This window comes from Amblyomma mixtum, chromosome 4 (genome assembly GCF_055824585.1).
Source record: "Amblyomma mixtum isolate Tamu chromosome 4, ASM5582458v1, whole genome shotgun sequence".
Lineage (NCBI taxonomy): Eukaryota > Metazoa > Arthropoda > Arachnida > Ixodida > Ixodidae > Amblyomma > Amblyomma mixtum.
The window spans coordinates 134,945,592-134,966,604 of NC_143015.1; the positions used below are offsets into that span (position 1 = coordinate 134,945,592).

Consider the following 21,013-nt stretch of genomic DNA (forward strand, 5'->3'; position numbering starts at 1 on the left):
AAACACTGCCTGGGGGAACACCGGCTATACTTCAGGTGGGTTCTTTATGTCACACAGATGCTGACTTAAAAAGAATTACAGCAATCGATGCACAGGAACGGGAGTTATTCGATGAAGAAATTTCAAAATACAAGGAAACAAAACGCTGCCCTCAACTCGATTTTGGCGGGGCTTCCCACTCCTATTTCGCTCTCCCGATGACGGCACCTGGCGCAACCAATCAAAACAGCCAGCCAGAGCACGTCGCGGAAGTTTGTACTCCATGGTTGCCTGCTCTCTGTGAGACTGGCAGCGTTGTTTCCATGCCAGAGCGCCCCTGGTGGTGTATTTTTATTTTACTTCCTTTGCAGGGCTGTTATCTAAGACAAACAAGTTGTTTTTGTTGATCTAATATAAAACGCAGCCAGGTGACAAAATGTGTCTTTATTTATTCACACAATTTGCAGTATATTTACTGTTTGTCCCATCATCAAGCTCGCGCCAGGTGATGTCATATCCGCTGCTAAAAACCCGCCACTGTGTGGCGACACCATCAGAGCCATGAAGTTGTTTTTGGGAGGACATTAAAATATTAAAAAACGGAATATATGCGGCATTACCGACGCTAATAGCACCATTATAACTCACTGTATGCAATCAACAGGCAAAACAGTTAACTAAGATTGTGTTTCTGGGCCCCTTTAAGAAAGAATATAGCAATGCCTGTGTTCCGTTCTCTTGGTAAATGTCTATATCTGCGTATCTGCTGGCAGTTTCTAGCTTCTCTTATTCTCCTCTGCCTCTCCTAGCATTTTCAAGCCAAATGGTGAGCGAGCGAATGAGCAGGTGAGAGTGCACAGGGTACGCGTGTGAGTGGGCGAGTGAATTGAGTGAATAAAAGAATTAACAAATGAATGAATGAAAGAAACCTAGCATGTCTCCGAGCACCAGCTAGGCCAAAAGGATGCCTTAACCTCCACACACCGCAAGAATAAGAAAAAATTCGGTACCCCATCCTGTCCTCTCAATCCAAGCATTTCTTACTTTGTGTATAGACTCATTCTTGATCTAACTAACATATTTAGAACAGCGGATTATATGGCCACATTAAATAAATCAGTTATCAAATAGATAATAGCTTAATATTTATCTTCTTTATTTGTTACCTGATTTAAAACATGCGGGTTTTCAATTGAATTCACAGATTAATTATGTGTCTGGTTGAAAAACCATTTGAATTCTATAAATAACAGGCATAGGACAGATGACTAATGCAACTTTAAAAATTATGCACTTGATTAACTTTAACTAATCACTATCAGTGACATTCACACTACACAGTGATGACCAGAGTGCAATTTTTTTTCCTGCTTAATTCAATGCTACCACACTGTTAACAGAGATGCTCACCATTGAGTGTGCCACGATGACCAGGCTGGCATTCGGCGTGGACTTGTACAGGTTGCGGATGGTGCGTACGCACTCGTGCAGAAACCCTGCAAGATAACCCGGGATTAAGATTAAGACAGATTAAGACTGCACAACATGAGAATTAACCAGATGAAACTGATGTTGCCACAAGAAGGTTGGGCATATGTTGGAATCACTTGAAAGCCTTCATGGTATAGGTTGATGACTCCTGACGACACTGACTGGATTTGCATCATTCTACTCCAACATCATTGCATCAATGTGCATCTACTGCACCGAACGAGGGCAATCAACAACAAGAAGTGCTGAAGTCATGGAAATTATCCGTGAGCATTTGATGCTGTCGTAAAGTCAAAGATACCCGCTGTAATAACTTCACACCCCATATTTCGTGACTGTGACTAGAAAATAGAAGACAGTTTGAACTTTTGAAACAGTGATGATGCAAACTATGCTTCATGAAAAAGCTACAGTCAAATCCACTTATAACAATACTGAAGTGCCATGGAAATGCCATTGTTATAACCAATAATTGTTATAACAGGGTTATGCCGAAAATACCATAGAACACATGCAAAAGCTGACGGTGCCGCGACTGACCATTGTTATATCCGATATATTGTTATAACCGGTATTGTTATAAGTGGGTTTGACTGTATGTTCGTAGTATCATAACAATGTCCAGAATGTTTCTACCGCATCTAGACGAAATCAGAAACGGAACCATGGGCGTCCGGAGGGGGGGGCAAGGGGGGGCGGCTGCACCCCCCTGGAAAATCACTCACTCGAACCGTGAGTGATGGCCGCACGTCAGGGGCGGCGGTGCGCTCAGCCAAAAGAGTAAAAGCGGCCCTGCTTCCACGCTTTGGGTCACATCTGCAAAGTGCCGCGTCCGGGGACGCGTCGTTGCAGACATACAGCGGCACCGGCGAGCATGTGTTTCGAGCCGTCTTGAGATGTGTGCCTGTTTCTTTGATCCCTAGAGAAATAGCGACACGGAGGCAGACAGTGCACACCCCGGCCACCGATGAATTCTTCAGGAGGGAGGGACAAATCAGCCGTGTCCATCCCCGCTTTGTCGGACTGCTCAGGGGCAAGCGGGCGATGAGTTGGCGCCGCCGCCGCTCGCTGTCTCCTCCGATCCACGGGAGAGCGCAGTTCGGTACAAGCGCCGCTTTCAGAATTTTCGGCAAAGGGGATTAGCTGATTTTGTTCACGGCGACGCAGTCTCCAGAGGCGCCCCCACACCAGCGTTCCTTGCGTCTTCTCCGGAAACCAGCGCCTTTGGTCAAGGCAGCCCGATGGCGCCTGCCTGGCTCGCCTGTCACCTCTGGCTGGGCCTCAAATCCCAACAGCGCCCATGTACTGTGCGATGGCAGTGCATGGTAAAGAGACCGTCCGTCCCTCATAGCCTGAGTCGTTTTGGGGCTCTGAACCTCATAAAAACACACAAAACAAATTTTCCGACCGGAGTGGCGAGTGTCCCTTCCCCTCGGAAGTCGCGCGGCGTTCCTTGCGTGTGCGCGCCTCTTTGTTTGTGCTTCGGTGTTTTTAGTGGCCGGTTGTCAACGAAGCTGAGAACAACCAAGACAGCGGACGAGAAAACGACGAGCGGCGAGTAGTGTGTGTGCAAATACTCGACTGTGCGGTTGCGCGAGCAAGATGGAGCGAGGTGTATGAAGCTGCGAGCGTGCATTTATCTTGTAAATAAGTTTTCGCTGCATACATAGTCATTTTTTGTTTTCGACGTACGCATTCAACCGTTTTTCCAATCAATGTGTATATATTTTTAACACTACCAACCCCGAGGAACTCCATAGCCAGCTTTGTCTCGCGCGGTCCCGAATGATGGATATTCGACGCTTCTTCAAGCGTCAGCGGTTGTCTGACGAAGCATTATCCAAATGCGCCCCTGCAGATTCTGGTGTGACATGTGACAACGGTGTAGCATTTGAACAGAGTGATGCAAGCTTTTATCACCGGACAGTAGCTGATGTCGTCGACTCCATGGAAGGGACTCTGTCAACAGTGAGTTCAGGTGATGCAGCAGGCCGAGATGATTCCATTTCTCCTTTCTTGGGATTCAAGTCCGGATTTGACCAGAGCGATGCAACCTTTCATCACCGGACAGTAGCCGGCGTCGTCGTCTCCATGGAAGGAACTCCACCAGCGAGCTCCGGTCACGCAGTAAGCCGAAACGATTCCCTTTCTCCTTGCTTGGGATCGAAGTCCGGAGACAACATCAAGAAAACAAATAACTTGCCTCAAGAATATGACTTAGGAGAGTTTCTAGGCAAAGCTAAACTCACTGGCATACCGGACTTTTTGAAGTTACGTCTTCTTACTAAGCCATGGTCGCCAAATGTCACATATGATTTTAAGAAGGATGTAACACCTGGAAAGAGGCCTTTTCGACATCAGTGGCTGGGAGATTACGCCCCCTGGCTTGCGTACTCAGCGACAGCGAAAGGCGCCTTTTGTCGTTTTTTCGTCATTTTTCCTCCGCGTGTTCACCGGGGTACTCAAGGTAGTTTTATCGTGCGCGCTTTCAGTAACTACAGAAAAATGCCCGAGGCGTGCAGGGATCACGTAAAATCCCAATGGCACCAGGAGGCAATGACGGCCTCACAGAACTTTATGGATGTGATGAAAGGCAAGCAGCTACCCGTTGTACAGCAGCTGAACAGAGCACTGCACGCGCAAGTTGAAAGGAACCGTGAGAAACTATTTCCAATAGTTTCCACCATTGTCTTTTGCGCGACGCATGACTTGCCGATTCGCGGCAAGCAGTCCGATAGTGGAGTCTTCAATGATCTGCTTGACTTTCGTGTAGAAGCTGGAGATACTCTACTTCAGGAGCACTTCGCTTCTTCTGCTGGCAATGCCAAGTACACTTCTGTCCGCGTCCAGAACGAGATCATCACAATCTGTGGCGACATCCTGAGAGAGCAGATAGTTACCGAAACTAACAAAGCGTTTGCTTTTTCCGTTCTTGCTGACGAAACTGCAGATATTTCAGGAAAAGAGCAGATGTCTATAGGCGTTCGCTTTATTGACAAGGCGGAAGTCGAAGTGTGCGTTCGAGAGCAGTTTTTGGGATTTGTAGAGCTGGAGCAATTAAACTCCGCTTGCATCGCCGCGGCAATCTTGAAGCTTTTGACGAATGTCGGACTGATTCTTTCGAACCTCGTTGGACAGGGGTACGATGGATGCTCTACAATGGCTGGAAAAGAAGCTGGAGTGAACAAAATTATACAAAAACAGTTCCCGAAGGCACTATTTTTCCACTGTGCAAGTCACAAACTAAATCTCGTCATCAACGATTTGAACGACGTCTCTGAAATTCGAAACACAATTGGGATAATCAAACAAACCATAAACTTCTTCCGCGAGAGCGTGCTCCGGAGAAAATTGGTGCCCAACATTCCGATGCTGTGTGAGACAAGATGGTCTGCAAAGTACAAGTCTATTAGGATCTTCTCTCAGCATTACGTGGCCATAGTCGAAGCACTCGAGCAGCTCGCGTCCACGGAATCATGCTCGAACGCTGCAACTAGACAACGAGCTCACATCCTCTACTGCGCAACAACAAGCTCATCTTTCATCGTCTGCTTGCATATTGTAGCGAAGTACAGCGCTCGGCTCGAACCAGCTACGAACATTCTGCAAGGTGTATCCATGGACTTCCATTCTGTGCATGGCCACATCACTGAGCTACAACGTATTTTTCGCGGCCACCGGGCAAACGCTGTAGAGGAGTTCTCTAACATCATGAATGCAGCAAGGGAGGCAGCCAATCACTTAAATGTGGTGATATCTGTACCAAGACAAGTCTCTCGTCAGGCCCACCGAGACAACTACGGGATTCAGTCGCCAGAGGAATACTACCGTGTGGCAATATATGTGCCGTACTTGGACTCCCTCACTGCTTCTTTAGCTCGGCGCTTTTCTGAAAGCAATGAGAGGAGCTTCAAACTTCTCCAGCTGCATCCATCAAAAATGAAGCACTTGAGCAGTGTTGAGTTCGCTGTTCTCGCCGAAGAACTCCAGTGCTTTTACGGCATCGACAACTTCAAGGAAGAGGCCATCTCTTGGTACGAGATGTGGTGCAACAAAACTGGGGACCCATCAGAAATAACTTACTGCGAGCTTCTACATCAGGCCAAGACATTCTTCCCTGGTGTTGCAAAAGCCATTGAGGTGGCTCTGGCTTTGCCAGTTACTACCTGTACGGTCGAACGCTCCTTCAGTACAATGAGGAGAGTGAAAACGTGGCTACGCTCAACGATGACAAACGACAGACTGGACGGCCTTTGTATGATGAGTGTGCACCGAGAGCGTGTAATGAAGCACAGAAATGAATTTATCACCAGTGTCATCACGCAATTCGCCCAGAAAAATCCGAGGCGTCTACAGTTTCTGTTCAAGGAAGACTGACTGAGTGACTGTCGTTGCGTGTTTGTGAACATATTGTGCTGTGTGCTGGTCATCAATCCGGGTGTGTCGAGAACCCGTATGCAGCAAGACTGAGCACTCTTCTCCACGAAGTGATAGTATCTTTTTGCATTTTTATTCATTTTAATTGTTTCTTCGTTGATAAACTCCAATGTATCTCTCCTAGCCTGGCTTTAATTTGCTGTTTGTAATTTTTCTTTCATGTGTGTATTTTACTTATTTATTTTATTTGTATATAAATAAATAAATTTACTCCGCAAATAGTGCCTTTTTGCTACGAACATACCCCCCCCCCCCCCTCCGGCGCCAACAACCAATGGGGCCCCCCCCTGCAAAAAATTCTGCGGACGCCCTTGAACGGAACCCATGCCCTTGACCTAGAAGTCACTTCTTTCACCACTTTTGAGAGGAATAATTAATTCCCAACCACAAAAACACTTAGTTCTTTTAAGAGTTTTCAAACTGAGTCTCTTTCTGCATTCATTAGACACCTTACTGTGGTCACTACTATATGGTTTGGTCACTACTATATGTGTTCACATTGGCAAATACATATATTATTTAGTTCTTGCTTGCCTGTATAGTTATAACAGCAATACTCTTAAAACGTCTTGAAATGATGATGGTATTTTTGGCAGCAAGGGCAGCATAGAACGAAGCGTGCCGTGACACAGTGTGCGTAACGTGAGGTCAAAGACTCATTTTCCATGCATTTCCACTTACAAAGCTGAGCGCCAGGCCAGTAGAAGGCTAATACCCACTGTATGAACGATGGGTACATGGTAGCACTGGGGCTTGAACCCCACTCTTTAACCATCTTAGAAGTTCTGAACTTGACACATGCTCTCTACCTGGTTGGTCAGGTGGTCCCATGTAAGCTGCAGTAGCCAAAGTAAATAGGTGGTGGAATTACCCCGAGTGACTGCTGGTTATCTGTTCTCCACATTCCTGCCCATGTCCTTTGTTTCTTCTCGATTTCAGCAAAGACATGAGTAAGACATTAGCTACCTGGCCTCCTCTGCTCTCTTCCCATCTCTGGCACCTATCCATGGGCGTCCGGAAGGGGGGGCAAGGGGGGGCGGTTGCCCCCCCTTGGAATTACGGATATTATTTATGCCCTAGTAGAAAACAACTACAAACCTACCGCCTCCCCCATCCCCAGACATCGGGTGCACCCCCCTGGAAAAAGTTCTGCGGACGCCCTTGCACCTATCATTTTCTTTTTTCAACGCTCACTGCACTGCCCTCGGTTTAATTTCAAGCTTTCCCATTAGCCTCTACGCTTGTGCCCCATACATGAGCACCACCAAGACAGAACTGTTGTAGACCCTCCTCTTGAGGGATACCGGCAGGCTGCTATTCCTGATATGAGAGTACTTGCCAAATGCATTCCATGCCAGTCTTGTATAAACATACCGATCACTACCTCGGCACAAGCACCACCACCTTCGAAATAAGTCAAAAGAAGAGCGTGCCCACCAATCTGATCCCGCAGCAGGGGACCGTAGAGACCCGACAGCTCGCCCTTGAAGTCGGTGGCAAACACGTCGAAGTGGTACGGCAGGCCCTCGAATTCGGCCTTGCGCAGTAGCACCGTGCCGATGGAGCGAACCTGCTGGTAGCTGCCCGCATTACCGGGCACAAACAGCACAGGCATGCCGCGCAGCTGACCCCTGCGCAGCTGGCGGGCGTAGACCCTGCAGCACACCCCGAACAGGCAAGAACATGTACAGGAGATGCAGAGAGTGCCAAGCAAGAACACATGCAGCAGCACGTGTTCTTGGACATGTACAGGACATGTACAGGAGATGCAGAGTGTGCCAAGCAAGAACACGTGTAGCTGCAGGTGTTCTTGGACATGTACAGGACATGCACAGGAGATGCAGAGAGTGCCAAGCAAGAACACGTGCAGCTGCAGGTGTTCTTGGACATGTACAGGAGATGCACAGGAGATGTAGAGAGTGCCAAGCAAGAACACGTGCAGCTGCACGTGTTCTTGGCCACGTACAGGACATGTACAGGAGATGCAGAGAGTGCCAAGCAAGAACACGTGCAGCTGCACGTGTTCTTGGACACGTACAGGACATGTACAGGAGATGCAGAGTGCCAAGCAAGAACACGTGCAGCTGCAGGTGTTCTTGGACATGTACAGGAGATGCAGAGAGTGCCAAGCAAGAACATGTGCAGCTGCAGGTGTTCTTGGACATGTACAGGACATGCACAGGAGATGCAGAGTGCCAAGCAAGAACACGTGCAGCTGCAGGTGTTCTTGGACATGTACAGGACATGCACAGGAGATGCAGAGTGCCAAGCAAGAACATGTGCAGCTGCAGGTGTTCTTGGACATGTACAGGACATGCACAGGAGAAGCAGAGTGCCAAGCAAGAACACGTGCAGCTGCAGGTGTTCTTGGACATGTACAGGACATGCACAGGAGATGCAGAGAGTGCCAAGCAAGAACACGTGCTGCTGCAGGTGTTCTTGGACATGTACAGGACATGCACAGGAGATGCAGAGTGCCAAGCAAGAACACGTGCAGCTGCAGGTGTTCTTGGACATGTGCAGGAGATGCAGAGAGTGCCAAGCAAGAACATGTGCAGCTGCAAGTGTTCTTGGACATGTACAGGAGATGCAGAGTGCCAAGCAAGAACACGTGCAGCTGCAGGTGTTCTTGGACATGTACAGGACATGTACAGGAGATGCAGAGAGTGCCAAGCAAGAACACGTGCTGCTGCAGGTGTTCTTGGACACGTACAGGAGATGCAGAGAGTGCCAAGCAAGAACACGTGCAGCTGCAGGTGTTCTTGGACATGTACAGGAGATGCAGAGAGTGCCAAGCAAGAACACGTGAAGCTGCAGGTGTTCTTGGACATGTACAGGAGATGCAGAGTGCCAAGCAAGAACATGTGCAGCTGCAGGTGTTCTTGGACATGTACAGGACACGCACAGGAGATGCAGAGAGTGCCAAGCAAGAACATGTGCAGCTGCAGGTGTTCTTGGACATGTACAGGACACGTACAGGAGATGCAGAGAGTGCCAAGCAAGAACACGTGCAGCTGCAGGTGTTCTTGGACATGTACAGGACACGCACAGGAGATGCAGAGAGTGCCAAGCAAGAACATGTGCAGCTGCAGGTGTTCTTGGACATGTACAGGACATGCACAGGAGATGCAGAGAGTGCCAAGCTAGAACATGTGCAGCTGCAGGTGTTCTTGGACATGTACAGGACACGCACAGGAGATGCAGAGAGTGCCAAGCAAGAACACGTGCTGCTGCAGGTGTTCTTGGACATGTACAGGACATGCACAGGAGATGCAGAGAGTGCCAAGCAAGAACACGTGCTGCTGCAGGTGTTCTTGGACACGTACAGGAGATGCAGAGAGTGCCAAGCAAGAACACGTGCAGCTGCAGGTGTTCTTGGACATGTACAGGACATGCACAGGAGATGCAGAGAGTGCCAAGCAAGAACACGTGCAGCTGCAGGTGTTCTTGGACACGTACAGGACATGTACAGGAGATGGAGAGAGTGCCAAGCAAGAACACGTGCAGCTGCAGGTGCTCTTGGACATTGCTGTTGTTGGACATCGACATTGCTCAACTGCTGTTTCTTAGCGAGCAGCTCCCCTTTTAAAAAAATAAAAATAGGCATCATAATGTCAGGTAGTGGTGACTGCAGTCCGGAGAGCAGGAAGACAGCGAAAATGGCTTCTAAGCAAAAACTCTCTATTTGGGCTGACTTGCACCCGCAAAGAACAGAATGAGAATGAGTGCACTCCTTTCTTAGTGACTTCAGAAAACTTTTCAGTGACACAGGAGTGTACTTGTGGTCATTAAACAATGCGACCTTTTTGTGGACTATTGTTAAGTAAGCTTTCAACAAATTGGTTGTAGTTGCATTACGAAGTAAGGGAACTAATTTATAGTGCAGCTTAGCATGAGATCCCCTGTCGAAAGCTTCAAGGAACATCACACTAGTTTCCCTCTTTATCAATTGTTATAGCTGGGCTGTGAACAATTTGTAATAATTGTGTTATAGACGAACATTTTATGCAACCATGTTAATTATGAATAATTAATTCATGATCTTCAACAAGCATTACAATATGCTTCAAAATTAAATGTTGTAGAACTTTAGAAGTCATATAAGGAAGTGCAATTAGGTAATTGTTGAAAGCATTGACAAGGCCTCCTCATTTATGTATTGAAATTACCTTACCAATTTTCCACCTTTCCAGTAGTTCAGCACTTTCCTGTGAAATCTTGTAAATAACCAGAAAGTATTCACAAATCCATTTAACGTATCAAAAACGTATCATTTAATGTATCAAAAATGCAGGTGGCTGAAATTTCCAGAGTCCTTTACTACGGCGTCCCTCATAGCCTGGGTCACTTTGGGACGCTAAACCCCCAAACCAAACCAAACCAAAGCAGCATCTGGTAAACTGTCTGGTCCTATCAATTCCTTTATGTCAATATTGAATATTAAGGCAAGTATTCCTGCTTCAGTTAATGTTATTTTGCGGAGTGCATTGCCACTGTGGCTAATATTAAAAATCTGGCATGGTGTTAATGCCATCATGAAGCGTAAACACAGATTTAAAGTAGCCCGCAAAAAAAGTGCCGGTCCTTGATATCAAGTGAGCTCTTGAATTAGAGCCCTGATACACAACTAAGCTGCCATAAAAAGAAGCATTGTACAACAAAGATAAGCTAAAACAACAAGCAGAGATAACAGAGATAAGTCAGAGAGTGCCTGCAAGACAGCCTGGCGCTACCCTCATCATATCTCCGCAAGGTCACAGCATTATGATCTGAAGAAGTGGTACTGTATACTAGTGATAACAATAAAACATGGCCAAAAATAAAGTAAACTAGGCCCTGACCAAAGGAGGCCGATGAAGGATAAATAAATGCATGCATTCAGGTTAAACAAAAGGAAGCTCAAAATAAAATAAAGAAATTGAAACAAAATATGACCGAAAAGACAAAGTAGAAAGCAGCAAGCTGCTACAGTGGCAAGTACAGTATTGTGCGTAAGACAAATAAGTACAGGGTTCCCATTTGTGTGATTTGCGTTTAACTTATAGCCATATCTCACCCACATATGCACAACTTAGGGCACCCTGTATCACACGCATATGTATTTACTGTTATTTCATTATATATGGCCTTGGCTTTATTTTGTCGTGCCTACACATGGCCTCATTGTCTTCCTATGTGGTATTTCTGATCCAACTAAACACTGCAACTTCCCAACTGTCTCCAAACACATCCTCTCAGTCACTTTCCCTTGTTTTGAATGCCTCATTGCGTTATTTGTTAATTTCTTTGGAATTTGTTTTACTACAGAAACCTAAGTAAATCATCCAACAAAAATAAAATGTGTGCTCTACTGTTTGATCTCATTAAAAACCTTTTCAACATTAAGATTCCCACTTTCCCATGCAGAATGCTTGTTAATTGTTTGTTCATCTGCTGATATAACTCGAAATTATACACAAACCAACAACTAAATGTCGGCTATATTGCGTGATCTGCTGCAAAGTACAGAAGCCTTCTTCAGCATGAAATGACATAGCTTTACATGCACAACATGATCTGTTATCCAGCCTGCAGCCAAGCTGTTTCCCTTTGTGATGTCTCATCACTGACAAGACCCGCCACCTCCATTGATGACGATGACAGGGTCACGGAGGTCACATTTAAACGACTGACAGGCAAACAATGACAATGTACAGCTTTTGAATTCAATCATTGTATATAAATCTTGAAGCACGATGTTAAGGCTGAATCAGGTAAGGAGATGAACTGGGTGAGAGTTTAATCCTGAAAGTACATGTCTTCAGGTTTGCACATGGAGGCAAGACAACAAGCGAAATTCCATGTTAAAACAGTTAACCATCAATTAAAGAGATCAGTTATGGTTAGAAGTAATAAATGCGAAATACAAAAACAAATTTCTCACCCTTCACCATAAACGATGAGACGGTACCTTGGATATTTCTGCTGGACATCTTTACTTAGTTTGATGGGCTGGAAAGAGGCAGAGAGATAACTATGATGCATAACAAATCGACAGTAGCGAATACTATTTATCAGTAACTACAAGCTACTACAAAAGCTGTCATTCATGCAAAAAAAAAATAAGTTTTTGCCTGCCACTGGAATGTCAAATCTCTTTGCTTTACATCGCACCAAAGGGGTGTGAAGTCTGACATTATAGCTCTTTAATTAAGCTTAAACTGCTCAGGCGTTCAGTGTGCAAAGATATACATAACTAAGCATAACTAGCATAACTCAATGCATATCTAGCATATGGCTAGCAATTAAGAGTGCGCGTCTGTGGATAGGTTCTGCGGCTTATTTGCATTTTACAGCCCACAAATCTAAAGACAATTTAAATATATGGCAGTGAGCCACAGACATTCAATGCAGCCTTGGGCGAGGCAGACCACGGTAAGCAAGGAAATTGATTTTTATCACTACGGTACTTATGAGGCCTCCCCGCAAAATACCAAGAAATTAAAGGTAACTGACGGCACAGCAAATATCGAATAAGTGGCACTACTACTCCACCAGACGTCTGAGGGCGAGGAAGATTGTTCGGCAGCGAGATAGTATCGAAATGGGCTGATTAATACAATATGCTCACCAAGCACCTTTAATATTTTTACTTGCGGTGAAAAAGAACATCCCGCGCAGCATACATCTAAAATTGAGAGAGCTGACACTAAGATGTCGGGCTTCACAGTGTTTTGTGGTTCAAGAAATTAAAATAACCGTGAAGTGGTGAGCCCAGCTGAGCGAAATTATGCCGTCTTGTCACCCTGGCTAGCACACCAGCGAAAGCCGCGAACCACGTTCTGAACCTTTTCACCCACTACCACGCCGTCATTAGGGAATTTATTAAAAAATCGGCCATTATCCAGTGGAGCTAGACTTTTGAGACATACTTTCAGCAGGCAAATCTGAGCCAGCAAGCTCTGACTCATGTACCTACAAAGGCAACCCGCATTCATCCTGACAGTCACAACGTATGTACGGCTACTTCCCATCAAACTTCTCAGTTTGTCGTTCGGTGTGGAATTCAGTAATACAGGACGAAGAATGAACTTACGATGAACTCGGGAAGTTCAAACATGTATGTCATATCGCACGCATTCTTCTCCCAGCTGATAGTAAGCACATCGTAAAAACCGATGAGCAGCAGAGCGAGCGCGCACACTCCCACAAACGCTTTCGCACCGAAGTAGATCATTTCTTCTTCTTCCTTTTAGGCGAAGCTAAACCGCACATCTAGTCCGTCTCCGCTTCATGCTGCGCGTCCTGCGTGAACGCCTTGGCAACCTTCCGCAGGCTATTCTCTACGGGCTACCGGCGCTACCGGTACCATCCTGCGTCAACGCGAGAGGGCGAAGGGCCGACGAAATCACGGCCGCCGCACGGGGTCAAGCCAGTCAAGCCAAGACTGGAGCCGGCAAGCGCTCGCTTGCATATCGAAGGCGCTATCGGCGATCGGGACGATCGAACCGGGAGGTCTTTTTAAACTGGCGCCCACGTTTCAGCTGATCGGATGTAGCGCACGACTTCACACAACAGCTGCTTTGAACTCGCTGTCAGAGCGCAGGTGATGGGCTGTCGCTATTGTTCTGATTTGTCTCGCCTTGCCGAGCTCTCTGAACGGCTCGCGTGGTCTCGGGAAGAGCAAGTACTGTGTGGGTACACCGATAAATGGCGTGGTACGTTTCACAGGCTGTACTTGGAGCTCTGGTTGTCTAAGTATAGCCTAACCAAAAGTTTGTAGTTACTGCAAAATAGCGTATGTACTACGTGCTGTACTGTACACACTTCGCGTGAAGCGGTCACTGTGTCGATCGCAAGTTCAGTTGTGGTTTTGGGGATCGGCTTTTTTTTTTTACTTTGACTGGCAGTATTTTCCATCGCTTTATTCACTGTTTAAAACGCAGAGCTTTCGATGTTGTCGTGGTTTCTGTCTGCGCATTATAAAGCGTCGGATAAAACAATCCGCGGTACGTTTCTACGCCGTTGTTTCGGGTACGGCGTGTTCGGTGTGTGTAGTCAGTTTAACCGTCAACAGAATACGAATTATTGTTGCTGCTGCCGTTTCCATGTCTTATACAAGTGATAGTATTCGTCAGACGAACACAATCGCTTTCGCGAAAAGGCTAGAGTCGTAAAGTATGCTGGCGAGTGAACCATTGATCGGGCCATCGATTCGTAGAATGAACCTTTGATCACCACAAGAACACTCGTAAGGTTGCCGTATCCAGATTACCGCGATTTCATCAATAGAAAAACAACATGTTCTTCATTGCAAAAAATTTACTTGTGTTTGCCACCGCAATTACAGCTAGAGTAAATATTTGTGTTCCATTAGTAAGTTTCAGTAGTCATACATCATACATATGTGTTCACACGCATTTGTGTTCCGTCAGTATACTTTTCAGCATTCGCACGTCAGGGAATGTATGACTACTGAAAAGCATACGCAGTGTTAGTTAAGTGAAAAAGACCACTCCGGGTGAGCTAAATTGATGACCAGCAATTCTGTTCTTCTCCACGGTTTGAAATTTATGATCTTTCGTAAAGCATATACGAACCTCATTCTTGTCGGTGCACTGTGAGCTCAATCCAGCTGTGGCAAATAAACTTTTTTGTTCTGTACTGGCATTGCCATGCACGAAACAACAATGGTTTTTCCTGTGTTCCGTAACATTTTACAGAAACATTGCCACTGTGTGGCCGCTGAGGTCAGCATGTGCGGCGACTCATGGGCCCATCGGCAGCATTCATGCAGTTGTTGCAGAAGTATGGATTTGTGGGGAAGACAACGTACGGACCCTGTGGTGCACTGCTTCGTGACAACCTGAGGCGCGAATGGTGAAGGCGTTGTTTCCTTCTATAAACAGATTCACAGAAGGTGTTTCCTTCTATAAACAGATTCACAGAAAGCCGAAGTGTGACTGCTGTGAGACGCAGTTGCCGCCATTGACTAAACATAAAGCGAAATTCTTGAGCCGAGCTTCCTCGTGCTTCTCAAATGGTTTACCAGTTTAGATTGAGCCAAACGCCTTCCCTGAACTCTGCTGAAAACTTCCTCAACTTCAACCTTGTGTTGCCTTTGAGTTGGTCGCTAAGTTTAACATTGACAAATGCAAAAACTGCTCTTGTAGTACTATTGCCCTGTAGCCTATACTCTATCATTGTCACCTGCCAAACTATAGTGTATGGAATATAAGAGCAAAGCATCTATGAAACTTACTTAGTGAGAAGAACCTGGTACATGCTTTAAAAGAAAAAAATCCCAAAGAATGGAGGCTACCAGCTGCAGTGGTGGATAAGGCGACCTTATTTATTGATTTTGGATTTGCAGGCGGCGGCATATTCTCCGATCGGCAGAGGCCAGTGTGCTACCTGTGGAGGAAGCCTGGCCGGACCAGCTCAATGTTGACTCACCCGAAGGTGGGCAGAGAAGTGTTGAAGCTGTAGTAAATGAAAACCCAAAGTTGCCAGATTGAGCAGAGCACCTGAAAGCATCTACCTTGCGGTACTGTGGACCACCTTTCATTGACACTGCCACTTACTTGCATTCGTGACTAACCCCTGTCGTCTTAGCTTTTTTCATAAACATGCTGGAAGCTACAGGTACAGGCTCAGGCACCAAAAGCAACACATTGCTTCCAGCCTTTCACATGTCACCATTATGCATCTTTTTACATCCATTTTCTAAGCTGTACGCTTTCAAACATTTCTCTCCTCTCCATTTGCAAAATTCAGTTAACTAATTATGGCATTTTATTTTCACTTCCGCAACTTTACCTGCCTAGACACAACAGAAGTCATACACAATGCAGGAAGTTGAAATGGCCACGATACCAAACCTATCGGAGTTCGTTTAACAGTTGTGCCTGTTACTGTCAATCCATCTGTTTCATTTTGCAGCCTCCCTGATTCAATGCTTTTGACAAATATGTGCTTTGTAGCAACCTAGCTGTCATTTCAAGCTTGGTTCCTGACTTTTCAGATCTACAGTTGCTGTTTGGCGCTGCGAAAGAGCTGGTCGATCCAGAGTCTTCCTTTGGGCTTCTACTGAGCAGTAAAAGTAGCAAGGCCTTGTTCCCGGACAGACCATCACAGAGCCAGCAGTGAGCCAACATTTTGCATACTTAACTGTGTTAGGAGCAAGGTGGCTGTACATCATATGTCAGGCATTGGACATGAGCATTGAGCAACTGCATGGGACATACACGTCAGAAAACTGTCTTGGTGACAGGCACGGAGGAGGAATGTGCAGAAGAAAAATCTGCACTCTTTGGCCTGGCATGTCAATATTGCAGGTTGTTTTGAGCTACTTACAGTTACTGCATAGTATCACCGCTATGAAATCAGTCATACAAAGGTCCACGATCATGCTTTCGAAAGCATCCATGTTCTACAATTCTTGCATGCTGAAGCCACGAACACATAGGCTGGAGTTGGCGCTCACTTAATCAACTTGTTTTTGGTTCTTGAACTCAGTTTATTCAAAGGAAAATACTATTGCAATGAATGAGTCAGCTTGTTATCAGAGGATCGTCTACACCGAGGTCCATCTATATCCACAAGATAGTAATGGTGTACTCACTACATGAATGTGGCGGCACTGTGTGTTGTAAATGTTACTAATCATAGGAGCTTTCTTTACAACGAGAAGAGAGAACTTTTGATTAAACCTTCGTTCCGAAGAAAAAGGTCAGTTTAATAACAGTGTACACTCCAACGAAAAGTCCCCGAATTCTTTCTTTTTTCAGAGACAACAGTGACTGAACCAATGGGCTTGTCAGGCTTTGAGTGCCCAGCAGTTCAAAGATGTCGGCCGCTACTTTTGCCTTGGGTCTTGGTCGCATGCTTTACAGAGAAGCCACATGAGATTTGCTCGTTGTCATTTCGAAATGAAGCTGAGAGTTCAAGTGCCTGTATCTGTTCGTCTCTCTCCTTGTTCATTGTGTTTCCCTGAGCCAGTTTCTGGAAGAACTGGACATTGATGTCGATTAGCATCGTCATTCAGCATTGTCTTCGTTGCGTTTCCCTGAACCGGTTTCTGAAAGAACTGCCACTGATGTCTATCAGCATCGTCAATCAGTATTGCTAATATGTCACACTTCTTCCTTTTTCGTTTGTTTTATTTTACCAACCCTAGCCACGCAAGCCTCCTTTTTATGGTGGGTGCTTCAGTAAGCCTTTGTTGTCCTTAGGCTGTGCTCCTGGTATTCCCGATATGCGTCCCATAGACTCCACAAATGGTACAATCAACAGTGCAACTTCAAACACGAACAGTAGCGTTCTTCCCACCATTTTTGGTCTGCATGCTCAGATGGTGATTACCGCCATTGAGATTGTTATCCATGCTGGTAAATCTGCCAGACCCAGCATGCCTACTACACGGCGTACTACAGCCCATTTCCCCATTCTGACTGTACACAGAGCCGGCACACTGGAGCAGCTTCTGTTCTTCCCAGCCCCGGGGGAAGAAGCACGTTGGCTGACCCACTGGCAGCGTCAGCGGCTGCGGTGGTGGAGGCAGGTGAGAATTCCAACAACCTTGTGTGCCCGAGCTAATCTCCATGTGTACAGTAGACGTAGTTGGCGCAGGATTGAAACATGAAGTTTACTAAAAACTTGCATGAGGGGCAACTACATGAGAGTAGAAATCTGGATTAGACTAAGAGTGAAAGAGCATAGCACTCCATGATATTGTGACACCAAGGATATGATTCCAGGGGAACAACCACAGAATGTTGCTTTTTTACAGCAGGCTTAAGGAGGCTGATAATGACAATCAGATTGGTTTGTGTGTCAATCGTGACTGCAGCGTGAAAGGGCGGCATGTGTGCTTGCAGCTTTCACGGCGCCCGTGGGCGTTCCAGCTGGAGCAGACGGGGTCCCAAGAGGCGCACGTAGTCCATGCGGAGGCGGGTCCCCTGGAGCGGCTCTGGAGCCGAGGGCGCCTGGTGGCATCCGTCGGAAGCCTGGAAACGGCAGCTGAAGCGTTCCTCAGGGATGCCCACCAAGAAGGTCCCCATGGACAGGTCAGCCACAGTAACGTTAAGGCCATAGCATCTTTTTTAATACCATTTTAATCCCTGTGCTTGACACGTAATAAGCCTTAGTTGCTTATGCATCAACACACTCCACATAAGTATGGCTATTTCTCTGCAATACCGTGCAGGTACTGTCGTTGCACCCAGGCCTTGCTCCGTTTCAAGCAGCCGTGGCCACGTCTGGTGGTGCGGCTTCACTGAAGCCCCTAGCACAGCTGCTCCAGAGGCAGCTGCGGGGTGTACTGGCCGTGTACACCAACCCTGGCCTGGGAGCCCAAACACCGCTTGATGAACAGCTTGCCAGGTGGGCATTACCAGCAGAAACTACAATGCCTTTCCTGTACATAGTATCAATGTACGGGGTGTACCTGTATATTGTGTACTTGCATTTAATGACGTATTTATAGTAATATTGCGAATGCTTCCACCCTTTTTTTGTCCGTTGACAGTGTGTTGCTAAATAAAATAGGTAAAGTAAAAATATGGGCTCCCTGCTTTCGGCTAGCTGTTCAATTTGATACACAGGTTCTGGCTATAAAAAGAGGGTGCAAAAATATGATGTATAGGAAGGATGATAGGTAAAGCACTGAACTGCCAGTTATTTTCAATCCCAGCCGCAGCAGCCGAATTTCGATGGAGGCGAAATTCTAGAGGCCCGTGTACTGTGCGATGTCAGTGCATGTTAAAGAACCCCAGGTGGTCGAAATTTCCGGAGCCCTTCACTACGGCGTCCCTCATAGCCTGAGTTGCTTTGGGACTTCAAACCGCAATAAACCAAACTAAACCAGAGTTAAGCCGCCGCGGTGGCTCAGTGGTTATGGTGCTCGGCTGCTGACCCGAAAGACGCGGGTTCGATCCCGGCCGCGGCAGTTGAATTTCTTTGGAGGAGAAATTCTGGAGGCCCGTGTACTGTGCGATGTCAGTGCACGTTAAAGAACCCCAGGTGGTCGAAATTTCCGGAGCCCTCCACTACGGCGTCTCTCATAGCCTTAGTCGCTTTGGGACGTTAAACCCCATAAAACCAAACCAAACCTAAACCAGAGTTATTTAGGCACTCCAACCTTCAACAGAGCAAACCTTGCCTTCTGAATGCAACTTTAAAAGGAACACGTCTTTGGTACTCAGTCGATTTTTCAGACACAGTGCTTCAGCAGCTATCAGCACTTTCTGAAACCTTGTGCACGCTTTTGTGCTTATGTCCCATAGATATGTCTCAAACACTGCGTAGCTTATCTAACTTTACTGCACAGCCATATTCCTTTTACTTGCGGTTTAGTCCAAGTGTTGCTTTTGTGTTGAGGAATAAGGCTTATTAATCAATTTATCATTAATTCACTTATGCTTCTATTGGAGCTACACACTTGAAGGAATTGGTGAGCGCTATAAAAACACCGAAAAGGGGACGAACACACAGGACAAAGCGCTTGTGGCTACACATCTGATTACATATGCCCGGTTATTTTTTTAACACACACAACGCAGGTTTGATGAGATGGGCGTGGTGGCAGTGGTCATTTTGGACGAGACGACGCTAAAAACAGGTGTCGCCCACGTTCGCCACCGAGATACAGGACTGAAGGTAAGAGCCGTGTTGTCCGACACTGTCAGTTATTTCCTCCCTGACTTCTGATTCTCAGCTTAGACGAGGCTTGTGCAGAGTGACACCAGCAGTGTATCTAGTGCTAACATAGCCTAATGTTTATATTTATGTTGAAAATCATGTGCTTGAAGTGGCTTTTTTTTTTAATTTTGAACAAAACTTTTTACATCCAGAGGAAATTTATGTCCACTGTGGACGTAACTGTGGGACGCATGCAGCAAAAATTGAAAAGCACAGGCTAATTACGAGGCTAAGTTTTACAGTAACCATGGTATTTTTGTATGTCCTGTTTGCATTGCATATTTGTATCCGTTTTCCTACAAACCATGTTATCAACACTTTAATTATGTTTTGTAGTCTTAGTGAGTGCACTTAGCCACCGTGGTGTGCCTGTTGTCAAAACGATGTACTATCAAGTCTAGCAGAATGGCTACTTTCGTTGCCTTACCAATAACTTGGCAGTGCTCTGTTTTTTTGATGGGTGGGTATGTATGTATTCTGCACCTTAATTTTGTTTGCTCATACCCCTTTTTAATAGTGCCTTCCAGTAAAATGTAGATAATAGTAAAATAACTGAAAAAAAAAACTTTTCAATGTTATTTAGTGTTTGTAGGGTCTGGTATGTCAGTGTACGTTAGCATTTCGTTTACATAGTACATGGCGGAGTAAAACCTACATATATATTGACATTTCCTTCTGCACAGGAACAAGTTCACGTGACTGATGTGCACAGAAGATTGCCGCTCTATCTGCAAGCGGCAGAGAGCTCCCCGTGACACTCAACTTGTCAACGCTGCTTGCCTGACTGGCCAGGCTTCCAGCTGCACAACATCCTGATAACAGCTAGTATTAGTTGTTAGTGTAAATAAAATCTTCCATTCAACCAGTTGGACTCAATCCGGCCTTGTAATTCCCTTTGTACAATCACATGCTATACAAACTGCATACCTGTGCTCACAGAAGAAAACCAGGTCTGCTGAATGTCTCTCGAACCACTTTCCAAACTTTTTCTCAAGTTTCAGCTGCCTGAGATGGGGAAGGCCTATGGTAAGATTACCCATGGCAAAAGCTATCATGCCAAGCAAAACAACCTAAAATTTTCGCTATTGCTTTTGGTTTACTGCTTCTGTAGCAGAGCTTTAACATTTTAGGCTCTTGGAAGTTAGTCTAATTTGCACATTTTAATCATGCAGTATTGTTTGCATTTCTTTGCATTACTGCACTTTAGGAGCCGTTAACAAAAAAACACTGAAAGCTGAGAGAACTTTTAGCTCATATTTTCGTTGCATAGGGTTACCCTTCTTGAACAAGAACAGACTTGTGCCACGCACTGAGCTTGACAGGCATAATGGAGAAGTATTGTAAAGTAATGAAAGAACAATGGAGACACGTACTATAAATTAGTGCTTCTTGTGCAAAAACAACTGCCGCATTCATGCTGGTATTC

General features: G+C 45.9%; 2 protein-coding genes across 4 annotated transcripts in view; one reads left to right on the forward strand and one right to left on the reverse strand.

The window, feature by feature from the left end:
• The window catches only part of PGAP1 (GPI inositol-deacylase), a 46,778-nt gene extending 33,482 nt beyond the window's left edge, over positions 1-13,296 (reverse strand). The window contains exons 1-4 of the mRNA XM_089588055.1: positions 12,983-13,296; positions 11,831-11,898; positions 7,345-7,562; positions 1,390-1,475 (exon numbers count right to left, since the gene is read on the reverse strand). Coding sequence (XP_089444181.1) covers positions 1,390-1,475; positions 7,345-7,562; positions 11,831-11,898; positions 12,983-13,123 — 513 coding nt within the window. The 5' untranslated portion in view covers positions 13,124-13,296. The remainder of the gene's footprint in view (positions 1-1,389; positions 1,476-7,344; positions 7,563-11,830; positions 11,899-12,982) is intronic.
• PolG2 (DNA polymerase subunit gamma-2, mitochondrial) lies at positions 13,263-20,463 on the forward strand. 3 transcript variants are annotated; one of them, XM_089588058.1, is made up of 9 exons: positions 13,263-13,604; positions 14,610-14,766; positions 15,260-15,348; positions 15,911-16,031; positions 17,350-17,449; positions 17,766-17,954; positions 18,095-18,270; positions 19,449-19,545; positions 20,271-20,463. In XM_089588058.1, exons 2-9 carry the CDS (start codon positions 14,657-14,659, stop codon positions 20,340-20,342), a joined length of 954 nt encoding a protein of 317 aa, XP_089444184.1. In that variant the 5' UTR covers positions 13,263-13,604; positions 14,610-14,656; the 3' UTR covers positions 20,343-20,463. The 3 variants fall into 3 exon arrangements, with proteins under 3 accessions (XP_089444184.1, XP_089444183.1, XP_089444185.1); XM_089588057.1 differs by having other exon boundaries at positions 13,266-13,492; XM_089588059.1 differs by lacking the exon at positions 19,449-19,545 and having other exon boundaries at positions 13,267-13,492.
• The last annotated feature ends 550 nt before the right edge of the window (positions 20,464-21,013 follow it).